At 39.3% G+C, this 26,482-nt stretch overlaps 1 protein-coding gene across 1 annotated transcript; it reads left to right on the top strand.

Moving 5' to 3' along the window:
- On the top strand, positions 1-26,482 carry LOC134813045 (BCAS3 microtubule associated cell migration factor-like). The gene is made up of 17 exons (XM_063820721.1): positions 1-92; positions 9,913-9,970; positions 10,353-10,512; positions 10,674-10,881; positions 12,920-13,067; positions 13,616-13,727; positions 13,899-13,954; positions 14,511-14,671; positions 14,961-15,096; positions 15,211-15,359; positions 15,556-15,632; positions 16,098-16,286; positions 19,618-19,824; positions 20,733-20,918; positions 21,089-21,249; positions 21,433-21,561; positions 25,205-26,482. Exons 1-17 carry the CDS (start codon positions 37-39, stop codon positions 25,232-25,234), a joined length of 2,223 nt encoding a protein of 740 aa, XP_063676791.1. The 5' UTR covers positions 1-36; the 3' UTR covers positions 25,235-26,482.

The following is a 26,482-nucleotide window of genomic DNA, read 5'->3' as shown; positions in this document are numbered from 1 at the left end:
GGAAAAGTAAATGGTTTAGCAAAGATTCGACCGGATATGGGCGGAGAGACCCCAGAGAGGGAAGGAGCTACTGTTAGACCCTCTAAAGTAGCGTGAGTTCATAGTATTTAACTAAATTAGGCTACTGTTAGACCCTCTAAAGTAGCGTGAGTTTATAGTATTTAACTAAATTAGGCTACTGTTAGATCCTCTAAAGTAGCGTGAGTTTATAGTATTTAACTAAATTAGGCTACTGTTAGACCCTCTAAAGTAGCGTGAGTTTATAGTATTTAACTAAATTAGGCTACTGTTAGACCCTCTAAAGTAGCGTGAGTTTATAGTATTTAACTAAATTAGGCTACTGTTAGACCCTCTTAAGTAGCGTGAGTTTATAGTATTTAACTAAATTAGGCTACTGTTAGACCCTCTTAAGTAGCGTGAGTTTATAGTATTTAACTAAATTAGGCTACTGTTAGACCCTCTAAAGTAGCGTGAGTTTATAGTATTTAACTAAATTAGGCTACTGTTAGACCCTCTAAAGTAGCGTGAGTTTATAGTATTTAACTAAATTAGGCTACTGTTAGACCCTCTTAAGTAGCGTGAGTTTATAGTATTTAACTAAATTAGGCTACTGTTAGACCCTCTAAAGTAGCGTGAGTTTATAGTATTTAACTAAATTAGGCTACTGTTAGACCCTCTAAAGTAGCGTGAGTTTATAGTATTTAACTAAATTAGGCTACTGTTAGACCCTCTAAAGTAGCGTGAGTTTATAGTATTTAACTAAATTAGGCTACTGTTAGATCCTCTAAAGTAGCGTGAGTTTATAGTATTTAACTAAATTAGGCTACTGTTAGACCCTCTAAAGTAGCGTGAGTTTATAGTATTTAACTAAATTAGGCTACTGTTAGACCCTCTAAAGTAGCGTGAGTTTATAGTATTTAACTAAATTAGGCTACTGTTAGACCCTCTTAAGTAGCGTGAGTTTATAGTATTTAACTAAATTAGGCTACTGTTAGACCCTCTTAAGTAGCGTGAGTTTATAGTATTTAACTAAATTAGGCTACTGTTAGACCCTCTAAAGTAGCGTGAGTTTATAGTATTTAACTAAATTAGGCTACTGTTAGACCCTCTAAAGTAGCGTGAGTTTATAGTATTTAACTAAATTAGGCTACTGTTAGACCCTCTTAAGTAGCGTGAGTTTATAGTATTTAACTAAATTAGGCTACTGTTAGACCCTCTAAAGTAGCGTGAGTTTATAGTATTTAACTAAATTAGGCTACTGTTAGACCCTCTAAAGTAGCGTGAGTTTATAGTATGTAACTAAATTAGGCTACTGTTAGACCCTCTAAAGTAGCGTGAGTTTATAGTATTTAACTAAATTAGGCTACTGTTAGACCCTTTAAAGTAGCGTGAGTTTATAGTATTTAACTAAATTAGGCTACTGTTAGACCCTCTAAAGTAGCGTGAGTTTATAGTATTTAACTAAATTAGGCTACTGTTACCCTGCAGTTCCACGGCTCAGTTTTGCAACCAGATTTGCTCACATTTTTTCTCTCATTTTTGCGACCGGAAATGAAATTCAAAAATATTTCTCCGCACGAAGAAATACTTTTGATATCATGACCCAAAACTCCGTGAGAGCAGTTTTAACCTGGGCGCTCGCGTGGGATATTTCATTATAATGCGCCCACGTGCGCGCGCAAATCTGCGTGCAAAAATACCAACCGTGGGAACGTACATTGTAAACAAAACTGCCTTCGCGGAGTTTTGCCTTTCAAAACTCTTTTCGCGGAGTTTTGTGTCAAATCTGGTCGCAAAACTGAGCCGTGGAACTGGGCTGTAAGACCCTCTAAAGTAGCGTGAGTTTATAGTATTTAACTAAATTAGGCTACTGTTAGACCCTCTAAAGTAGCCTGAGTTTATAGTATTTAACTAAATTATGCTACTGTTAGACCCTCTAAAGTAGCCTGAGTTTATAGTATTTAACTAAATTAGGCTACTGTTAGACCCTCTAAAGTAGCGTGAGTTTATAGTATTTAACTAAATTAGGCTACTGTTAGACCCTCTAAAGTAGCGTGAGTTTATAGTATTTAACTAAATTAGGCTACTGTTAGACCCTCTAAAGTAGCGTGAGTTTATAGTATTTAACTAAATTAGGCTACTGTTAGACCCTCTAAAGTAGCGTGAGTTTATAGTATTTAACTAAATTAGGCTACTGTTAGATCCTCTAAAGTAGCGTGAGTTTATAGTATTTAACTAAATTAGGCTACTGTTAGACCCTCTAAAGTAGCGTGAGTTTATAGTATTTAACTAAATTAGGCTACTGTTAGATCCTCTAAAGTAGCGTGAGTTTATAGTATTTAACTAAATTAGGCTACTGTTAGATCCTCTAAAGTAGCGTGAGTTTATAGTATTTAACTAAATTAGGCTACTGTTAGACCCTCTAAAGTAGCGTGAGTTTATAGTATTTAACTAAATTAGGCTACTGTTAGACCCTCTAAAGTAGCGTGAGTTTATAGTATTTAACTAAATTAGGCTACTGTTAGATCCTCTAAAGTAGCGTGAGTTTATAGTATTTAACTAAATTAGGCTACTGTTAGATCCTCTAAAGTAGCCTGAGTTTATAGTATTTAACTAAATTAGGCTACTGTTAGACCCTCTAAAGTAGCGTGAGTTTATAGTATTTAACTAAATTAGGCTACTGTTAGACCCTCTAAAGTAGCGTGAGTTTATAGTATTTAACTAAATTAGGCTACTGTTAGACCCTCTAAAGTAGCGTGAGTTTATAGTATTTAACTAAATTAGGCTACTGTTAGATCCTCTAAAGTAGCGTGAGTTTATAGTATTTAACTAAATTAGGCTACTTATACTGTTAGATCCTCTAAAGTAGCGTGAGTTTATAGTATTTAACTAAATTAGGCTACTGTTAGACCCTCTAAAGTAGCGTGAGTTTATAGTATTTAACTAAATTAGGCTACTGTTAGATCCTCTAAAGTAGCGTGAGTTTATAGTATTTAACTAAATTAGGCTACTGTTAGACCCTCTAAAGTAGCGTGAGTTTATAGTATTTAACTAAATTAGGCTACTGTTAGACCCTCTAAAGTAGCGTGAGTTTATAGTATTTAACTAAATTAGGCTACTGTTAGACCCTCTAAAGTAGCGTGAGTTTATAGTATTTAACTAAATTAGGCTACTGTTAGACCCTCTAAAGTAGCGTGAGTTTATAGTATTTAACTAAATTAGGCTACTGTTAGACCCTCTAAAGTAGCCTGAGTTTATAGTATTTAACTAAATTAGGCTACTGTTAGACCCTCTGAAGTAGCCTGAGTTTATAGTATTTAACTAAATTATGCTACTGTTAGACCCTCTAAAGTAGCCTGAGTTTATAGTATTTAACTAAATTAGGCTACTGTTAGACCCTCTGAAGTAGCCTGAGTTTATAGTATTTAACTAAATTATGCTACTGTTAGATCCTCTAAAGTAGCGTGAGTTTATAGTATTTAACTAAATTAGGCTACTGTTAGACCCTCTAAAGTAGCGTGAGTTTATAGTATTTAACTAAATTAGGCTACTGTTAGATCCTCTAAAGTAGCGTGAGTTTATAGTATTTAACTAAATTAGGCTACTGTTAGACCCTTTAAAGTAGCGTGAGTTTATAGTATTTAACTAAATTAGGCTACTGTTAGACCCTCTAAAGTAGCGTGAGTTTACAGTATTTAACTAAATTAGGCTACTGTTAGACCCTCTAAAGTAGCGTGAGTTTATAGTATTTAACTAAATTAGGCTACTGTTAGACCCTCTAAAGTAGCGTGAGTTTATAGTATTTAACTAAATTAGGCTACTGTTAGACCCTCTAAAGTAGCGTGAGTTTATAGTATTTAACTAAATTAGGCTACTGTTAGACCCTCTAAAGTAGCGTGAGTTTATAGTATTTAAAACTAAATTAGGCTACTGTAAGACCCTCTAAAGTAACGTGTGTTTATAGTATTTAACTAAATTAGGCTACTGTTAGACCCTCTAAAGTAGCGTGAGTTTATAGTATTTAACTAAATTAGGCTACTGTTAGACCCTCTAAAGTAGCGTGAGTTTATAGTATCTAACTAAATTAGGCTACTGTTAGACCCTCTAAAGTAGCGTGAGTTTATAGTATCTAACTAAATTAGGCTACTGTAAGACCCTCTAAAGTAGCGTGTGTTTATAGTATTTAACTAAATTAGGCTACTGTTAGACCCTCTAAAGTAGCGTGAGTTTATAGTATTTAACTAAATTAGGCTACTGTTAGACCCTCTAAAGTAGCGTGAGTTTATAGTATTTAACTAAATTAGGCTACTGTTAGACCCTCTAAAGTAGCGTGAGTTTATAGTATTTATCTAAATTAGGCTACTGTTAGACCCTGTAAAGTAGCGTGAGTTTATAGTATTTAACTAAATTAGGCTACTGTTAGACCCTCTAAAGTAGCGTGAGTTTATAGTATTTAAATAAATTAGGCTACTGTTAGACCCTTTAAAGTAGCGTGAGTTTATAGTATTTAAATAAATTAGGCTACTGTTAAACCCTCTAAAGTAGCGTGAGTTTATGGTATTTAACTAAATTAGGCTACTGTTAGACCCTCTAAAGTAGCGTGAGTTTATGGTATTTAAATAAATTAGGCTACTGTTAGACCCTTTAAAGTAGCGTGAGTTTATAGTATTTAACTAAATTAGGCTACTGTTAGACCCTCTAAAGTAGCGTGAGTTTATAGTATTTAACTAAATTAGGCTACTGTTAGACCCTCTAAAGTAGCGTGAGTTTATAGTATTTAACTAAATTAGGCTACTGTTAGACCCTCTTAAGTAGCGTGAGTTTATAGTATTTAACTAAATTAGGCTACTGTTAGACCCTCTAAAGTAGCGTGAGTTTATAGTATTTAACTAAATTAGGCTACTGTTAGACCCTCTAAAGTAGCGTGAGTTTATAGTATTTAACTAAATTAGGCTACTGTAAGACCCTCTAAAGTAACGTGTGTTTATAGTATTTAACTAAATTAGGCTACTGTTAGACCCTCTAAAGTAGCGTGAGTTTATAGTATTTAACTAAATTAGGCTACTGTTAGACCCTCTAAAGTAGCGTGAGTTTATAGTATTTAACTAAATTAGGCTACTGTTAGACCCTCTAAAGTAGCGTGAGTTTATAGTATTTAACTAAATTAGGCTACTGTTAGACCCTCTAAAGTAGCGTGAGTTTATAGTATTTAACTAAATTAGGCTACTTATACTGTTAGATCCTCTAAAGTAGCGTGAGTTTATAGTATTTAACTAAATTAGGCTACTGTTAGACCCTCTTAAGTAGCGTGAGTTTACAGTATTTAACTAAATTAGGCTACTGTTAGACCCTCTAAAGTAGCGTGAGTTTATAGTATTTAACTAAATTAGGCTACTGTTAGATCCTCTAAAGTAGCGTGAGTTTATGGTATTTAACTAAATTAGGCTACTGTTAGACCCTCTAAAGTAGCGTGAGTTTATAGTATTTAACTAAATCAGGCTACTGTTAGACCCTCTAAAGTAGCGTGAGTTTATAGTATTTAACTAAATTAGGCTACTGTTAGACCCTCTAAAGTAGCGTGAGTTTATAGTATTTAACTAAATCAGGCTACTGTTAGACCCTCTTAAGTAGCGTGAGTTTATAGTATTTAACTAAATTAGGCTACTGTTAGACCCTCTAAAGTAGCGTGAGTTTATGGTATTTAACTAAATTAGGCTACTGTTAGACCCTCTAAAGTAGCGTGAGTTTATAGTATTTAACTAAATCAGGCTACTGTTAGACCCTCTAAAGTAGCGTGAGTTTATAGTATTTAACTAAATTAGGCTACTGTTAGACCCTCTAAAGTAGCGTGAGTTTATAGTATTTAACTAAATTAGGCTACTGTTAGATCCTCTAAAGTAGCGTGAGTTTATGGTATTTAACTAAATTAGGCTACTGTTAGACCCTCTTAAGTAGCGTGAGTTTATAGTATTTAACTAAATTAGGCTACTGTTAGACCCTCTAAAGTAGCGTGAGTTTATAGTATTTAACTAAATCAGGCTACTGTTAGACCCTCTTAAGTAGCGTGAGTTTATAGTATTTAACTAAATTAGGCTACTGTTAGATCCTCTAAAGTAGCGTGAGTTTATGGTATTTAACTAAATTAGGCTACTGTTAGACCCTCTTAAGTAGCGTGAGTTTATAGTATTTAACTAAATTAGGCTACTGTTAGACCCTCTAAAGTAGCGTGAGTTTATAGTATTTAACTAAATTAGGCTACTGTTAGACCCTCTAAAGTAGCGTGAGTTTATAGTATTTAACTAAATTAGGCTACTGTTAGACCCTCTAAAGTAGCGTGAGTTTATAGTATTTAACTAAATTAGGCTACTGTTAGATCCTCTAAAGTAGCGTGAGTTTACAGTATTTAACTAAATTAGGCTACTGTTAGACCCTCTAAAGTAGCGTGAGTTTATAGTATTTAACTAAATTAGGCTACTGTTAGATCCTCTAAAGTAGCGTGAGTTTATGGTATTTAACTAAATTAGGCTACTGTTAGACCCTCTAAAGTAGCGTGAGTTTATAGTATTTAACTAAATCAGGCTACTGTTAGACCCTCTAAAGTAGCGTGAGTTTATAGTATTTAACTAAATTAGGCTACTGTTAGACCCTCTAAAGTAGCGTGAGTTTATAGTATTTAACTAAATTAGGCTACTGTTAGACCCTCTAAAGTAGCGTGAGTTTATAGTATTTAACTAAATTAGGCTACTGTTAGACCCTCTAAAGTAGCGTTAGTTTATAGTATTTAACTAAATTATGCTACTGTTAGACCCTCTAAAGTAGCGTGAGTTAATAGTATTTAACTAAATTAGGCTACTGTTAGACCCTCTAAAGTAGCGTGAGTTTATAGTATTTAACTAAATTAGGCTACTGTTAGACCCTCTAAAGTAGTGTGAGTTTATAGTATTTAACTAAATTAGGCTACTGTTAGACCCCTCTAAAGTAGCGTGAGTTTATAGTATTTAACTAAATTAGGCTACTGTTAGACCCTCTAAAGTAGCGTGAGTTTATAGTATTTAACTAAATTAGGCTACTGTTAGACCCTCTAAAGTAGCGTGAGTTTATAGTATTTAACTAAATTAGGCTACTTATACTGTTAGATCCTCTAAAGTAGCGTGAGTTTATAGTATTTAACTAAATTAGGCTACTGTTAGACCCTCTAAAGTAGCGTGAGTTTATAGTATTTAACTAAATTAGGCTACTGTTAGACCCTTTAAAGTAGCGTGAGTTTATGGTATTTAACTAAATTAGGCTACTGTTAGACCCTCTAAAGTAGCGTGAGTTTATAGTATTTAACTAAATTAGGCTACTGTTAGACCCTCTAAAGTAGCGTGAGTTTATAGTATTTAACTAAATTAGGCTACTGTTAGACCCTCTAAAGTAGCGTGAGTTTATAGTATTTAACTAAATTAGGCTACTGTTAGACCCTCTTAAAGTAGCGTGAGTTTATGGTATTTAACTAAATTAGGCTACTGTTAGACCCTCTAAAGTAGCGTGAGTTTATAGTATTTAACTAAATTAGGCTACTGTTAGACCCTCTTAAGTAGCGTGAGTTTATAGTATTTAACTAAATTAGGCTACTGTTAGACCCTCTAAAGTAGCGTGAGTTTATAGTATTTAACTAAATTAGGCTACTGTTAGATCCTCTAAAGTAGCGTGAGTTTATAGTATTTAACTAAATTAGGCTACTGTTAGACCCTTTAAAGTAGCGTGAGTTTATGGTATTTAACTAAATTAGGCTACTGTTAGACCCTCTAAAGTAGCGTGAGTTTATAGTATTTAACTAAATTAGGCTACTGTTAGACCCTCTAAAGTAGCGTGAGTTTATAGTATTTAGCTAAATTAGGCTACTTATACTGTTAGACCCTCTAAAGTAGCGTGAGTTTATAGTATTTAACTAAATTAGGCTACTGTTAGACCCTCTAAAGTAGCGTGAGTTTATAGTATTTAGCTAAATTAGGCTACTTATACTGTTAGACCCTCTAAAGTAGCGTGAGTTTATAGTATTTAACTAAATTAGGCTACTGTTAGACCCTCTAAAGTAGCGTGAGTTTATAGTATTTAACTAAATTAGGCTACTGTTAGACCCTCTTAAGTAGCGTGAGTTTATAGTATTTAACTAAATTAGGCTACTGTTAGACCCTCTAAAGTAGCGTGAGTTTATAGTATTTAACTAAATTAGGCTACTGTTAGACCCTCTAAAGTAGCGTGAGTTTATAGTATTTAACTAAATTAGGCTACTGTTAGACCCTCTAAAGTAGCGTGAGTTTATAGTATTTAACTAAATTAGGCTACTGTTAGACCCTCTAAAGTAGCGTGAGTTTATAGTATTTAACTAAATTAGGCTACTGTTAGACCCTCTTAAGTAGCGTGAGTTTATGGTATTTAACTAAATTAGGCTACTGTTAGACCCTCTAAAGTAGCGTGAGTTTATAGTATTTAACTAAATTAGGCTACTGTTAGACCCTCTAAAGTAGCGTGAGTTTATAGTATTTAACTAAATTAGGCTACTGTTAGACCCTCTAAAGTAGCGTGAGTTTATAGTATTTAACTAAATTAGGCTACTGTTAGACCCTCTTAAGTAGCGTGAGTTTATAGTATTTAACTAAATTAGGCTACTGTTAGACCCTCTAAAGTAGCGTGAGTTTATAGTATTTAACTAAATTAGGCTACTGTTAGACCCTCTAAAGTAGCGTGAGTTTATAGTATTTAACTAAATTAGGCTACTGTTAGACCCTCTTAAGTAGCGTGAGTTTATAGTATTTAACTAAATTAGGCTACTGTTAGACCCTCTAAAGTAGCGTGAGTTTATAGTATTTAACTAAATTAGGCTACTGTTAGACCCTCTAAAGTAGCGTGAGTTTATAGTATTTAACTAAATTAGGCTACTGTTAGACCCTCTAAAGTAGCGTGAGTTTATAGTATTTAACTAAATTAGGCTACTGTTAGACCCTCTAAAGTAGCGTGAGTTCATAGTATTTAACTAAATTAGGCTACTGTTAGACCCTCTAAAGTAGTGTGTGTTTATAGTATTTAACTAAATTAGGCTACTGTTAGACCCTCTAAAGTAGCGTGTGTTTATAGTATTTAACTAAATTAGGCTACTGTTAGACCCTCTAAAGTAGCGTGAGTTTATAGTATTTAACTAAATTAGGCTACTGTTAGACCCTCTAAAGTAGCGTGAGTTTATAGTATTTAACTAAATTAGGCTACTGTTAGACCCTCTAAAGTAGCGTGAGTTTATAGTATTTAACTAAATTAGGCTACTGTTAGACCCTCTAAAGTAGCGTGAGTTTATAGTATTTAACTAAATTAGGCTACTGTTAGACCCTCTAAAGTAGCGTGAGTTTATAGTATTTAACTAAATTAGGCTACTGTTAGACCCTCTTAAGTAGCGTGAGTTTATGGTATTTAACTAAATTAGGCTACTGTTAGACCCTCTAAAGTAGCGTGAGTTTATAGTATTTAACTAAATTAGGCTACTGTTAGACCCTCTAAAGTAGCGTGAGTTTATAGTATTTAACTAAATTAGGCTACTGTTAGACCCTCTAAAGTAGCCTGAGTTTATAGTATTTAACTAAATTAGGCTACTGTTAGACCCTCTAAAGTAGCGTGAGTTTATAGTATTTAACTAAATTAGGCTACTTATACTGTTAGACCCACTAAAGTAGCGTGAGTTTATAGTATTTAACTAAATTAGGCTACTGTTAGACCCTCTAAAGTAGCGTGAGTTTATAGTATTTAACTAAATTAGGCTACTTATACTGTTAGACCCACTAAAGTAGCGTGAGTTTATAGTATTTAACTAAATTAGGCTACTGTTAGACCCTCTGAAGTAAGATAAGGTAACTTGTTTTAACATTTTCATTCCCACAGAGAAAGATCGTACATCGAGAGCGTTGTTGATTACATCCACGAGGTGGTTGCTCCTCAGGTAAACCAATATGTAATTATATAATCAGTAGTCAAATTTGACTAGACAGGGTTATTGAAAATTACAAAGAATAAAATAATGTAATATTGCAGCAAATGACATATTTAATAATATGCTTAATATTGTGTTTTCTCGTATTATTAAGGCTTTCCACTTTTCCCTGTATAACAGTTATGTAGTTGGGGACTTCTTAAAATTCTGAAAATTCCTAATATTCATATTTAATTGATTGATATAATGAAAGATTTCAATAAAAAATCATATCACGAAATGTTATTCGCTAATAAGTCTCCCATTATTAACTTAATTACGTCAACAAATTACATAATGGTCTAATTACGTCATCAAATTACATAATGGTCTAATCACGCCTCCTCCCCAGACGTCCCCTAAGTCGGAGGAGAAAGAGTTAGTGTTGTGGCAGTCCACTCAGGAGCTAAAGGATGGTTCTATTATTCTCTTTATTGGCTATGTAACTGGGGTGCAGTGCTGGCTAGTTCCTATTACTGGGCTGGCGTACGAGGTCTTCTCTCAGCGTAGAGGTAAGGACATTCCTAGCCGGGGGGTCGGGGGGGGGGGGGGGGGGGGGGGTTCGGGGTCAAAACACAAATGCACTGGATAAAATAATTCAACTCTTGTACTTTTTCAAAAAGAGAACTAAATAAACTGAGAACTAAATCTAATTATTCGTTAAATAATTCAGGACCAGCAAAGACAGCCTGTTATCTGGACACTGAGATGTGCCACTACGGCGAGGAGTTGAGAGGTTTACACCCCTTCGTGCTGGTAGTGGACAACAGCAACCCTAAACCTGCCGCTACCTGTGTAGATATCTGGTCTATCAGGAGTGGTAACATGATTCACACTATCCACTTTAAATCTGAGATATTCAGTCTCACTGTCAATCAACAGTGAGTATTATTCTATATTGATATTTTACCCTATTTTATGTATACTAGCTTATGTAACAATATATAAGGTAATTTCATATAACAGCTTTGTTTTGCGAATTTTAATGACCTTGTGTCTAGCATTAAAAGCATTATAACAGGTGGTTTTTATGAAAATACTACAAAATAAGTAACGGTGGTACTGGTAAGAAACCTTGACTTGTCAAGGTCGATCAGGCTACATTGTTAACATTTAAAAAGCAGCTAAAATTAACCAGAATCCACCAGTAGCAGAGGGGTGGTTCTACCGTATGGAACCGGATATTGAGGCTGGATATTTAAACTGGGTACCATATTTAACTGCTGTTAACGGGCCTGTACACCATATCTGTCCAACCCAAATGACTTAGCAGATACTTCAATGGCCAAGTTTTTGAAAACACTTGGACAAATTTGGTGCAAAATTTTAGCTCGACATCACAAATATAGCTGAGTTATAATCAAATAAAGAATATCTTGTTGTAAACTGTGGGGGGCAGGGTTGGTGAACTTGGAAATCAGCCAGAATATTCCTGGCAATGATAATCTTACTATATTATAAGTAAAGCGAGTTGTATTGATTTCGTGAACTGTATTTATCATTATACTAACTGTGGTTTGTGTGTTGTGTGTTGTTTGTGTTGTGTGTTGTATACTTTCTGATGCCTAATCTAGGGCTATATTATGTTCTGTACCACTTGTCTATGTTACTGAAGGAAGTTGGGACAAACTCTAAAGAGGAACTGCGAACCCTGATGCGGGACAGGGATATATGGAGGTGGTTATCTGACGTAGATCGGACTTAGTTCCGACATAGTAGTAGTAGTAGTAGTATCACCTCTTGCACACTTCCTTTATATAAATACTTCCTCTACTGTATTTAACTGTTGCGCAACAAAGTTACACTCTCAACCTCTCACACAAAGTATTACAATATAGCAACAACTTCTTACCCACTACAGAGTGATAGTAGTTACAATATAGCGAATAGCACGGTAACGACCCCCCTAACAACTTCTTACCCACTACAGAGTGATAGTAGTTACAATATAGCAAATATTACGGTAACGACCCCCCCCTAACGACTTCTTACCCATTGCAGAGTGATAGTAGTTACAATATAGCAAATATCACGGTAACGACCCCCCCCCTAACGACTTCTTACCCACTACAGAGTGATAGTAGTTACAATATAGCAAATATCACGGTAACGACCCCCCCTAACGACTTCTTACCCACTACAGAGTGATAGTAGTTACAATATAGCAAATATCACGGTAACGACCCCCCTAACAACTTCTTACCCACTGCACTACAGAGTGATAATAGTTACAATATAGCAAATATCACGGTAACGACCCCCCCTAACGACTTCTTACCCACTACAGAGTGATAGTAGTTACAATATAGCGAATAGCACGGTAACGACCCCCCCTAACGACTTTTTACCCACTACAGAGGGATAGTAGTTACAATATAGCAAATATCACGGTAACGACCCCCCTAACAACTTCTTACCCACTACAGAGTGATAGTAGTTACAATATAGCAAATAGCACGGTAACGACCCCCCTAACAACTTCTTACCCACTACAGAGTGATAGTAGTTACAATATAGCAAATATCACGGTAACGACCCCCCTAACGACTTCTTACCCATTGCAGAGTGATAGTAGTTACAATATAGCAAATATCACGGTAACGACCCCCTAACAACTTCTTACCCACTACAGAGTGATAGTAGTTACAATATAGCAAATATCACGGTAACGACCCCCCCCTAACGACTTCTTACCCACTACAGAGTGATAGTAGTTACAATATAGCAAATATCACGGTAACGACCCCCCCCCCCCCCCCCAACGACTTCTTACCCATTGCAGAGTGATAGTAGTTACAATATAGCAAATAGCACGGTAACGACCCCCCTAACAACTTCTTACCCACTACAGAGTGATAGTAGTTACAATATAGCAAATAGCACGGTAACGACCCCCTAACAACTTCTTACCCACTACAGAGTGATAGTGGTGGCACTGAAAGAGAAGATTGCAGTATTTGATGCTGTTACATTTGAGATCAACTTCTGGATTTCAAGATGTTATCCGTGTTCAGACGTGCAGCCAATTGGTTTAGGAAGCAGATGGTTAGCTTACAGTGACAAGGGGGTATGTGCACTTATATTAACTTTCAACTATGCAGTTATTTATTTTATTTATTTAAAATTCTAAATTTCAAAATTTAACGGAGTAAAATTGTCTGACTTAAAACTACCAGATTTGTCATGCTAGGTATCATTTGACTACAGTAGAGTAGGAGCAGTGGGAGTGGGAGTGGGAGTGGGAGTGGGAGTGGGAGTGGGAGTGGGAGTGGGAGTGGGAGTGGGAGTGGGAGTGGGAGTGGGAGTGGGAGTGGGAGTGGGAGTGGGAGTGGGAGTGGGAGTGGGAGTGGGAGTGGGAGTGGGAGTGGGAGTGGGAGTGGGAGTGGGAGTGGGAGTGGGAGTGGGAGTGGGAGTGGGAGTGGGAGTGGGAGTGGGAGTGGGAGTGGGAGTGGGAGTGGGAGTGGGAGTGGGAGTGGGAGTGGGAGTGGGAGTGGGAGTGGGGACTTAAGAGTATTAGCATCTGAATGTTTATATATGTTCGCTGTTTTCTCTCTCTTATAAAATATTTTAAATTAAAAATAATTTTATTGTCAGAGTAATAAATAAGTTTTGCAGGCGATGCAGTCACACCTCAGTTACGGTGGAATGTGTGGTACAGGCTTACAGTCCTACACTGCTACGGTTCTTAATGCAGCTGAGAGTGTCAAGAAGGGACTGAGTATTGTGGGTAAGTAATAGTTTATTTAAACATTAATGATAGACTTAATTCATAGCTTCCCCTTTTGGCTTTTAATGATTGATTGATTGAGTTGCAGTTTTTAAAGAATATTAAATAGTCACTATCTCTCAAATTAGATCGTCATATCAAATGACTCTAAAGATGATTATCTTATTCCAGGTGAAACAGTTGGAAGACTAACGCAACATAACTATCAATACAGTGAATCTACAAAAGTAAGTAGCACATTCAATTTCGTCTTTACATCATCAAAACCTTATCAGTACAGAATCGTGTCAAAATCTGTCAAATACCCCATGTAGTATATTTATATATATAATATATACACACTTGTAAACAGAGAGAGAGAGACATTTGTAAATTACTAATACCCTGTTCCGAGTACAATTTGTGTTGTACACAGGTTTAGCTAATAATAAACTAATTTTCAGTCCCGTGACACAGATGATAAAGCAGGAATAGTGACCATAGTAGACTGTATTAATAAACTAATTTTCAGTCCCGTGACACAGATGATAAAGCAGGAATAGTGACCATAGTAGACTGTATTAATAAACTAATTTTCAGTCCCGTGACACAGATGATAAAGCAGGAATAGTGACCATAGTAGACTGTATTAATAAACTAATTTTTAGTCCCGTGACACAGATGATAAAGCAGGAATAGTGACCATAGTAGACTGTATTAATAAACTAATTTTCAGTCCCGTGACACAGATGATAAAGCAGGAATAGTGACCATAGTAGACTGTATTAATAAACTAATTTTCAGTCCCGTGACACAGATGATAAAGCAGGAATAGTGACCATAGTAGACTGTATTAAGGCGGACGGTGAGACGAGTTTAAGCGATAGTAGCACATCTCGAGCAACCATGGCCCACTTCACGGCCCACACTAACTCTCCTATATCAGCTTTATCTTTTGATAGGAGGTTAGTTTAATGTGTTCTGTTGATTAGGATATTTAGAATATTTAGAATTGTGTTTAAAATCTAACGTACGACGTTGGTTGAACTCTTTCACTGCCGTAAATCGAATGAGACATCCGGTGCCAATCTAGTATTCGTAGCGCGCAGGTATCTTTTTGTAGATATAAAATTAGACTACACAGCTGTTACTTAAAACGAACGCGCTTGTGGCGCGCAGTGAATCTGGAGCAAAGAGCAGCGCGCAGCAAAACAAACCGACTGTAACAACTTCTAAATATAGCAATTATTCCAGCGGTAGTTTGTTGGTCACGGCTGACGTGGTCGGAAAAGATTTCCACGTGTTCGAGATAAAACCTCATCCTTGGTCCAGTTCAGTCTGTCAGATTCATCACCTGTATGTCCTGCATCGGGGCGATACCTCAGCTTCGGTTAGTTGCCCGAAAGTTAGGTTACACTTAAATATTTATACCTATATCAGTATATAAATCTGAGCAAGGGAGATAACCTTTGCAGTTCTACATCTAAGAAGCCTGATATTTCAGATTCAGAACCTAGCGTTTTCTCAAGACTGCAGGTGGTTGTGTGCGAGCACACGGAACGGTACAACACACATATTCCCTATCACACCGTACGGCGGCCCCATTACCTGTCGAACCCACCTCTCCTCTAAAGTCGTTAATAGGCATTCTAGGTAGATATTTTTAATATTTGCCCCTTCCTTTTTATTCTTATTTATGTACAAAAACAAAAGAACAATAAAAATCAATCGAAAATATGAGAATTTTTTGCAGCGGCCCAAGAGTCCAGATTTTCACGTCTCTACGCTGCACTGAAGAGTTTGGTGTCGCGTTTATAATGAATAATGTCCAAATAATAACCATTTGCAGGTTTCACACATCAGCGGGAATTAATCATATTTCTCACAAGAGTAATGGAGTCCCTGCCCTACGGGAACAGGATTTAGGTTAGTCAGGAACAACATTTCAACATTTTACAAGCAGCTCGTATTTTAACCTGACAAAAATTCAAAACTTAGTCGAACAGAGAAAGCTAATTAGTATAACTCATTTTTTGAGCTATCATTGTCACTGTGTGACCTACTGACCTACCTGGCCTACTTTAATAACCATAGTAACCATAGTAACTATATTTACCATAGTAACCATAGTAACTATATTTACCATAGTAACCACAGTAACTATATTTACCATAGTAACCATAGTAACTATATTTACCATAGTAACCTTAGTAACTATATTTACCATAGTAACCATATTTACCATAGTAACCATAGTAACCATAGAAACCATAGTAACCATAGTAACTATATTTGCTATATTAACCATAGTAACTATAGTAACCATAGTAACCATAGTAACCATAGTAACCATAGTAACCATAATACCACAGTAATAATATCTCACTTCAGTTCCGAGCTATCAGCGACACAGTACGATACCCATTCTACCGACACCTAACGTGACGACTCCTTTAGTCCAACTGAAACAATCACCCCTCAAATCCTCAACCAACCTCTCACAGTCCACTCTTATCTTCCCTATATCTGCTGTGTTCGGGAAATCAAGATTAAAAACACCCAAATCTTCCAATAAGTCAGGTGCGTCTTATTACTCTAGTAGCAGAGTGTAGTTGAGTGTGCACTATACTATGTTATAAGTCAGGTGCTCTTATTACTCTAGTAGCAGAGTGTAGTTGAGTGTGCACTATACTCTGTTATAAGTCAGGTGCTCTTATTACTCTAGTAGCAGAGTGTAGTTGAGTGTGCACTATACTCTGTTATAAGTCAGGTGCTCTTATTACTCTAGTAGCAGAGTGTAGTTGAGTGTGCACTATACTCTGTTATAAGTCAGGTGCGTCTTATTACTCTAGTAGCAGAGTGTAGTTGAGTGTGCACTATACTATGTTATAAGTCAGGTGCTCTTATTACTCTAGTAGCAGAGTGTAGTTGAGTGTGCACTATACTCTGTTATAAGTCAGGTGCTCTTGTTACTCTAGTAGCAGAGTGTAGTTGAGTGTGCACTATACTCTGTTATAAGTCAGGTGCGTCTTATTACTCTAGTAGCAGAGTGTAGTTGAGTGTGCACTATACTCTGTTATAAGTAATGTGCTCTTGTTACTCTAGTAGCAGAGTGTAGTTGAGTGTGCACTATACTCTGTTATAAGTCAGGTGCTCTTGTTACTCTAGTAGCAGAGTGTAGTTGAGTGTGCACTATACTATGTTATAAGTCAGGTGCTCTTGTTACTCTAGTAGCAGAGTGTAGTTGAGTGTGCACTATACTATGTTATAAGTCAGGTTCTCTTATTACTCTAGTAGCAGAGTGTAGTTGAGTGTGCACTATACTCTGTTATAAGTCAGGTGCGTGTTATTACTCTAGTAGCAGAGTGTAGTTGAGTGTGCACTATACTCTGTTATAAGTCAGGTGCTCTTGTTACTCTAGTAGCAGAGTGTAGTTGAGTGTGCACTATACTCTGTTATAAGTCAGGTGCTCTTGTTACTCTAGTAGCAGAGTGTAGTTGAGTGTGCACTATACTCTGTTATAAGTCAGGTGCTCTTGTTACTCTAGTAGCAGAGTGTAGTTGGGTGTGCACTATACTCTGTTATAAGTCAGGTGCTCTTATCACTCTAGTAGCAGAGTGTAGTTGAGTGTGCACTATACTCTGTTATAAGTCAGGTGCTCTTATAACTCTAGTAGCAGAGTGTAGTTGAGTGTGCACTATACTCTGTTATAAGTCAGGTGCTCTTATCACTCTAGTAGCAGAGTGTAGTTGAGTGTGCACTATACTCTGTTATAAGTCAGGTGCTCTTATCACTCTAGTAGCAGAGTGTAGTTGAGTGTGCAATATACTCTGTTATAAGTCAGTGCTTTACTCTTAGCAAGTTAATTATGATTGTGATATACTCTGTTTAATCTATTGTTCCTCTTGTTGAGATATAGGTACTAATTGTTTAAGGCAGGTGCTTTTGTTTAGTCTTATACAAGTGTATTAAGTGTGACAATTAACCTGATTATTCGTGGATCTTATTCTCTAATGGCAGATTGTGTTCCATGTGCAACTTACCACTGTTTTATAACCTCATGGTCCCGTTGTTACTCTATATGAATCTGGTGTCAATAAAATACTCTCCCCGTTATAAGAGTGGTCCTTGTTCGTGTTGGACAGAGGTGTGTTGGAGTTGTGCCATACTAACCATGTTTAAACAGTATGCTATATTACCTAGTACAATTATTTAATGTGTACATATAACTATTATATACATCAGGAGGATGGTCTTTTCGGTTGGACCAGAGGGTGTTGGTGAGTACTAAGTTGACTGCTGTTTACGGAGTGATCCGGCTGAGTGCTCTACATTACGACTCTATACAAATGGAACTTAGGTGGGCACTGATAGCCTGTTATAAGTTCAGGTTCGTCTTTATTACTCTATAGTCAAGTAAGGGTGGGGAGGGTGGCCTCATACTTTCTATAACAGGGGGTAATTACTCTAGTTAAGGCGGGTGTATTTACTGTGACAGGTAACTCTTTATAAGTCAGGGGGGGTCTTATTTACTCTGAACAGGGTACTTTTAGTAGTGGGGCACTTCTCTTTATAACAGGGCTTATTAACTCTAGTAAGGGGGGAGGTGGTGTGCACTATTAACGGGACTTTATAAGTCAGGGTGCTCTATTTACTCTTGTACAAGGTGTAGTTGAGTGTGCAATATACTCTGTTATAAGTCAGGTGCGTCTTATTACTCTAGTAGCAGAGTGTAGTTGAGTGTGCACTATACTCTGTTATAAGTCAGGTGCGTCTTATTACTCTAGTAGCAGAGTGTAGTTGAGTGTGCACTATACTCTGTTATAAGTCAGGTGCGTCTTATTACTCTAGTAGCAGAGTGTAGTTGAGTGTGCACTATACTCTGTTATAAGTCAGGTGCGTTTATCTCATTAGCATAATTTAACTTTTTACTGTTGTGATATTTCGTTTTATCTATTGTTCCTTCCTTTTGATGATAAACTAGGTAATAATTTTGGAAACCGGCATGGAGGTTTTGTCTTAAGTCTTAACACGTGACAAATTAACACGTGGACAATTAACACGTGACATTGATTCGTGGATCTTATTCGTCTAATGGCAGTAAATTTGGCTCCATTTCACAACTTTTACCAACTGTATTCATAACCCTCACTGGTCACCACGTATCATGTCATCTATTGAACCTCTGCTGTCAATAATAACTCACATCTCCCCCAGTAAAGAGTGAGTCCTTGTTCGTGTTGGGACCTGGAGGGGTGTTGGTGGAGTATAAGTTCCATAGTAACCATAGTAACCATAGTAACCATAGTAAATATAATAGTAAATATAGTAACCATAGTAACTATATAATAACTCACATCTCCCCCAGTAAGGAGTGAGTCCTTGTTCGTGTTAGGACCCGGGGGGTGTTGGTGGAGTATAAGTTCCATAGTAACCATAGTAACCATAATAACCATAGTAACTATATAATAACTCACATCTCCCCCAGTGAGGAGTGAGTCCTTGTTCGTGTTGGGACCTGGAGGTGTGTTGGTGGAGTATAAGTTCCATAGTAACCATAGTAACCATAGTAACCATAGTAAATATAATAGTAAATATAGTAACCATAGTAACTATATAATAACTCACATCTCCCCCAGTGAGAAGTGAGTCCTTGTTCGTGTTGGGACCCGGAGGTGTGTTGGTGGAGTATAAGTTCCATAGTAACCATAGTAACCATAGTAACCATAGTAACTATATAATAACTCACATCTCCCCCAGTGAGGAGTGAGTCCTTGTTCGTGTTGGGACCTGGAGGTGTGTTGGTGGAGTATAAGTTCCATAGTAACCATAGTAACCATAGTAACCATAGTAAATATAATAGTAAATATAGTAACCATAGTAACTATATAATAACTCATATCTCCCCCAGTGAGGAGTGAGTCCTTGTTCGTGTTGGGACCTGGAGGTGTGTTGGTGGAGTATAAGTTCGACTGCTGTGTTTTGACGGGAGTGATCCCGGCTGACGATGCTCCGATACAGCTTACAGCCACCCCCTCTATACAGTGGAACTTAGGGAGGAGCACTCGGAGTGAGCCTGTTCTTCAGTTCAAGGACATTCATCTTCTCTCTGAACAGGGTAACTCTACTCTCAAGTTAGGGGGGGGGGGGCTCTCATCTTCTCTCTCAACAGGGTAACTCTACTCTCAAGTTAAGGGGGGGGGGGGGGGGCTCCCATCTTCTCTCTCGACAGGGTAACTCTACTCTCAAGTTAAAGGGGGGGGGGGGGGGCTCTCATCTTCTCTCTCAACAGGGTAACTCTACTCTCAAGTTAAGGGGGGGGGGCTCTCATCTTCTCTCTGAACAGGGTAACTCTACTCTCAAGTTAAGGGGGAGGGGGGGGGCTCTCATCTTCTCTCTCAACAGGGTAACTCTACTCTCAAAGTCTCAAGTTAAGGGTAGGGGGCTCTCATCTTCTCTCTGAACAGGGTAACTCTACTCTCAAGTTAAGGGGGGGGGGCTCTCATCTTCTCTCTGAACAGGGTAACTCTACTCTCAAGTTAATAGTGGGGGGGGGGGGGCTCTCATCTTCTCTCTGAACAGGGTAACTCTACTCTCAAGTTAAGAGAGGGGGGGGGGGCTCTCATCTTCACTCTGAACAGGGTAACTCTACTCTCAAGTTAAGGGGGGGGGGGCTCTCATCTTCTCTCTGAACAGGGTAACTCTACTCTCAAGTTAAGGGGGGGGGGGGGGGGCTCTCATCTTCTCTCTGAACAGGGTAACTCTACTCTCAAGTCTCAAGTAGGGGGGGGGGGGCTCTCATCTTCACTCTGAACAGGGTAACTCTACTCTCAAGTTAATAGTGGGGGGGGGGCTCTCATCTTCTCTCTAACAGGGTAACTCTACTCTCAAGTTAAGGGGGGGGGGGGGGCTCTCAAGTTAGCGATAATACAAAGTCAGGAAAAGAGTCTTACTAAATCTCAGAATAATCATAATACATCAAACCTTCTGAATTTGACCTGTTATATCAAATCCGCACTATTTCAGAGATAGAAGCGGAAGATGAAGAACTTTGTAAGAAGGATGAGGGTTGGGTGAGCTATGTGGAGATACAGACTTACGAAGCACCCCACAGATGCCTATGGATGGGACCGCAGTTCTGTTTTAGAACTGTTCACGTGCTACCCTCTTCTCTCAACAACGCTAGTTCTTCTATACTTGCTGATCAAACAGGTAACTAGCAGTGTAACTATGGTGACTAGCTAATCAAACAGGTTTATATCTCCACCTCTCAGTTTGTATCCCTCTCCTTATATGGGCATCACGTGTCTCTACTAGTTCTGCAGTTTGTATCCCTCTCCTTATATGTGCATCACGTGTCTCTCACCCTGTATCGCACTCAGTTGTGTCGGAGGATTCCCACCACGCAGACAATATATACGATGATATGGAATTGCACAGCACGCCCCTCAGAACCGACACTATACACAACAGTGAGGCTATCAACGGTTTGTGTGTCATTGAGAGCGGACAAGGTTCCGTCGAGCAACCTTCAGCTCTCGAGGTTTGTTTTCTCCTTATATGGGCATCACGTGTCTCTACTTAGGAAACCTACTCTCGAGGTTTCTTTTTAATGGGTTATGTTTTGTTTTTAGAATTGGTTTACACTTAAAAAATTGCTTTGTTTATGCGTAACTAACAAGTAACAAGTAAGTAATACTAAAACAGCTGATACAACCATCTTCAGCTCAACATGTCTGTTGACCCGTGCTATAAAAAAGATGATCTCTTACTGGAGACTATTACTGATGCGATGCAGGACGTCGCCATCAAAACCAGAGCCCCCGACTATGAAGACGACATGGCAGTCAGTCAGGTGAGACATGGCAGTCAGTCAGGTGAGATATGGCAGTCAGGTGAGACATGCAGTCAGTCAGGTGAGACATGGCAGTCAGTCAGGTGAGACATGGCAGTCAGTCAGGTGAGACATGGCAGTCAGTCAGGTGAGATATGGCAGTCAGTCAGGTGAGATATGGCAGTCAGTTAGGTGAGACATGGCAGTCAGTCAGGTGAGACATGGCAGTCAGTCAGGTGAGACATGGCAGTCAGTCAGGTGAGACATGGCAGTCAGTCAGGTGAGACATGGCAGTCAGTCAGGTGAGACATGGCAGTCAGTCAGGTGAGACATGGCAGTCAGTCAGGTGAGACATGGCAGTCAGGTGAGATATGGCAGTCAGTCAGGTGAGACATGGCAGTCAGTCAGGTGAGACATGGCAGTCAGTCAGGTGAGACATGGCAGTCAGTCAGGTGAGACATGGCAGTCAGTCAGGTGAGACATGGCAGTCAGTCAGGTGAGACATGGCAGTCAGTCAGGTGAGACATGGCAGTCAGTCAGGTGAGACATGGCAGTCAGTCAGGTGAGACATGGCAGTCAGTCAGGTGAGACATGGCAGTCAGTCAGGTGAGACATGGCAGTCAGTCAGGTGAGACATGGCAGTCAGTCAGGTGAGACATGGCAGTCAGTCAGGTGAGACATGGCAGTCAGTCAGGTGAGACATGGCAGTCAGTCAGGTGAGACATGGCAGTCAGTCAGGTGAGACATGGCAGTCAGTCAGGTGAGACATGGCAGTCAGTCAGGTGAGACATGGCAGTCAGTCAGGTGAGATATGGCAGTCAGTCAGGTGAGACATGGCAGTCAGTCAGGTGAGACATGGCAGTCAGTCAGGTGAGACATGGCAGTCAGTCAGGTGAGACATGGCAGTCAGTCAGGTGAGACATGGCAGTCAGTCAGGTGAGACATGGCAGTCAGTCAGGTGAGACATGGCAGTCAGTCAGGTGAGACATGGCAGTCAGTCAGGTGAGACATGGCAGTCAGTCAGGTGAGACATGGCAGTCAGTCAGGTGAGACATGGCAGTCAGTCAGGTGAGACATGGCAGTCAGTCAGGTGAGACATGGCAGTCAGTCAGGTGAGACATGGCAGTCAGTCAGGTGAGACATGGCAGTCAGTCAGGTGAGACATGGCAGTCAGTCAGGTGAGACATGGCAGTCAGTCAGGTGAGATATGGCAGTCAGTCAGGTGAGACATGGCAGTCAGTCAGGTGAGACATGGCAGTCAGTCAGGTGAGACATGGCAGTCAGTCAGGTGAGACATGGCAGTCAGTCAGGTGAGATATGGCAGTCAGTCAGGTGAGACATGGCAGTCAGTCAGGTGAGACATGGCAGTCAGTCAGGTGAGACATGGCAGTCAGTCAGGTGAGACATGGCAGTCAGTCAGGTGAGACATGGCAGTCAGTCAGGTGAGACATGGCAGTCAGTCAGGTGAGACATGGCAGTCAGTTAGGTGAGACATGGCAGTCAGTCAGGTGAGACATGGCAGTCAGTCAGGTGAGACATGGCAGTCAGTCAGGTGAGACATGGCAGTCAGTCAGGTGAGACATGGCAGTCAGGTGAGACATGGCAGTCAGTCAGGTGAGATATGGCAGTCAGTCAGGTGAGACATGGCAGTCAGTCAGGTGAGACATGGCAGTCAGTCAGGTGAGACATGGCAGTCAGTCAGGTGAGACATGGCAGTCAGTCAGGTGAGACATGGCAGTCAGTCAGGTGAGACATGGCAGTCAGTCAGGTGAGACATGGCAGTCAGTCAGGTGAGACATGGCAGTCAGTCAGGTGAGACATGGCAGTCAGTCAGGTGAGACATGGCAGTCAGTCAGGTGAGATATGGCAGTCAGTCAGGTGAGACATGGCAGTCAGTCAGGTGAGATATGGCAGTCAGTCAGGTGAGACATGGCAGTCAGTCAGGTGAGACATGGCAGTCAGTCAGGTGAGACATGGCAGTCAGTCAGGTGAGACATGGCAGTCAGTCAGGTGAGACATGGCAGTCAGTCAGGTGAGACATGGCAGTCAGTCAGGTGAGACATGGCAGTCAGTCAGGTGAGACATGGCAGTCAGTCAGGTGAGACATGGCAGTCAGTCAGGTGAGACATGGCAGTCAGTCAGGTGAGACATGGCAGTCAGTCAGGTGAGACATGGCAGTCAGTCAGGTGAGACATGGCAGTCAGTCAGGTGAGATATGGCAGTCAGTCAGGTGAGACATGGCAGTCAGTCAGGTGAGACATGGCAGTCAGTCAGGTGAGACATGGCAGTCAGTCAGGTGAGACATGGCAGTCAGTCAGGTGAGACATGGCAGTCAGTCAGGTGAGACATGGCAGTCAGTCAGGTGAGATATGGCAGTCAGTCAGGTGAGACATGGCAGTCAGTTAGTTGAGACATGGCAGTCAGTTAGTTGAGACATGGCAGTCAGTCAGGTGAGACATGGCAGTCAGTCAGGTGAGACATGGCAGTCAGTCAGGTGAGACATGGCAGTCAGTCAGGTGAGATATGGCAGTCAGTCAGGTGAGATATGGCAGTCAGTCAGGTGAGATATGGCAGTCAGTCAGGTGAGACATGGCAGTCAGTCAGGTGAGACATGGCAGTCAGTCAGGTGAGATATGGCAGTCAGTCAGGTGAGACATGGCAGTCAGTCAGGTGAGACATGGCAGTCAGTCAGGTGAGACATGGCAGTCAGTCAGGTGAGACATGGCAGTCAGTCAGGTGAGACATGGCAGTCAGTCAGGTGAGACATGGCAGTCAGTCAGGTGAGATATGGCAGTCAGTCAGGTGAGACATGGCAGTCAGTCAGGTGAGACATGGCAGTCAGTCAGGTGAGATATGGCAGTCAGTCAGGTGAGACATGGCAGTCAGTCAGGTGAGACATGGCAGTCAGTCAGGTGAGACATGGCAGTCAGTCAGGTGAGACATGGCAGTCAGTCAGGTGAGACATGGCAGTCAGTCAGGTGAGACATGGCAGTCAGTCAGGTGAGACATGGCAGTCAGTCAGGTGAGACATGGCAGTCAGTCAGGTGAGACATGGCAGTCAGTCAGGTGAGACATGGCAGTCAGTCAGGTGAGACATGGCAGTCAGTCAGGTGAGATATGGCAGTCAGTCAGGTGAGATATGGCAGTCAGTCAGGTGAGATATGGCAGTCAGTCAGGTGAGACATGGCAGTCAGTCAGGTGAGACATGGCAGTCAGTCAGGTGAGACATGGCAGTCAGTCAGGTGAGACATGGCAGTCAGTCAGGTGAGATATGGCAGTCAGTCAGGTGAGATATGGCAGTCAGTCAGTTGAGACACTGCGGTCAGTCAGGTGAGACATGGCAGTCAGTCAGGTGAGATATGGCAGTCAGTCAGGTGAGATATGGCAGTCAGTTAGTTGAGACATGGCAGTCAGTCAGGTGAGACATGGCAGTCAGTCAGGTGAGACATGGCAGTCAGTCAGGTGAGATATGGCAGTCAGTCAGGTGAGACATGGCAGTCAGTCAGGTGAGATATGGCAGTCAGTCAGGTGAGACATGGCAGTCAGTCAGGTGAGATATGGCAGTCTGTCAGGTGAGACATGATTTGATCGTTATACAAACGAAATTTTAATATTAATCATTTTCTCATTTTTAGTTCCTGCTCTTAAATATGCAATTTTTCAGATAATTGACTTACATATGGACAGTCGATGAAGGATTTGCAGAGCAGCTAGAATTGAAGCAGCTGGGAGGAAAATACTGAAATATTGAAAGTAACTAAATGGTATTGTTTAACCATGGTAACTGGAGGGAACTTATATACTGAGAGTTCCTATTAATACCCCTGGAGAGTTTGCTGTGGTAATCACACTAAAGCACGTATCAATAAGAGACAATTATTAGTTAATTAATTAAATAATTAGTTAATTAATTAAATAATTAATTTTGCATGTGATGGTGCTCTCCAAGAATATAGAAGTTTGTACGATTTTAGTAAATACTAAGTGTTATTGAACTTAAATGTAGTTTTTGTTATTGTTATTGTTTATAATGAAGGCTTGGGCAATGTTTCTAAATTATATAATGCAATTTTCTTCAATAAATTAGTCCTTTTTTGCTCTATAGAAATTATGATGAATCTATTACAGTGCTTACAATGTAATGTAATCTATTATAATTTCTAGCAATACTGGTAGTTTAAGAAGTTCAAGAAATCTTTGAATGGGTGTTATTATTTTACAGCACTCAGTAAATCGTAATTTGAATTATAATTATTAAATATATATTTATTATGATAATACATTCTTGTAATATATGGGAAATGTTAATGGGCACATTTCTTAAGTTCTTATCTCGTTAATGCTCAGCAAAGTTAAAATCTGATATAATTATTGCAAATGTTTGGTTAGCTGGCTTCAATCGGCTCGTGCTATCATTAGAGAGTTTATTTGTAAGGACTGGAAGTCAGTTTTGATATTTTTTGTTTAGTGAATTGAAATTAATAGATTGAGATTTAAAAATTAATTTTTCTTTCGTCACGTTAACGTGAGAAGTAATCCTGCACCTAATAACTGCCGGCCACAGGAGTTAGTATATCATGATATTAAGGGATTTAGATAGTGGGTAGTTTCAGCTATGAGTTTCAATCTTATGTATTGTTTATATTAATCACGGTAGCTAGATTATTTCAGAATAGAAAGTGTTATATTATTGTTAAAGTATAGTTACTATGGTTACCTGGTTACCTGGTTACCTGGTTACCTGGTTACCTGGTTACCTGGTTACCTGGTTACCATGGTTACCTGGTTACCTGGTTACCATGGTTACCTGGTTACCATAATGAAGTTAGGCGGGCGTTTAGTTGTTGTAATATTATTTTGCTTGACTCTCAATAGTTAATTTTATCTAGTATTTTGGTTGCACTGTTGTAAATGGATAAACATTTGATATTATTGATAAATC

Source organism: Bolinopsis microptera, chromosome 3 (genome assembly GCF_026151205.1).
Source record: "Bolinopsis microptera isolate Bmic1 chromosome 3, MBARI_Bmic_1.0, whole genome shotgun sequence".
Taxonomy (NCBI): domain Eukaryota; kingdom Metazoa; phylum Ctenophora; class Tentaculata; order Lobata; family Bolinopsidae; genus Bolinopsis; species Bolinopsis microptera.
This window is presented reverse-complemented; position numbering and strand designations above follow the sequence as displayed.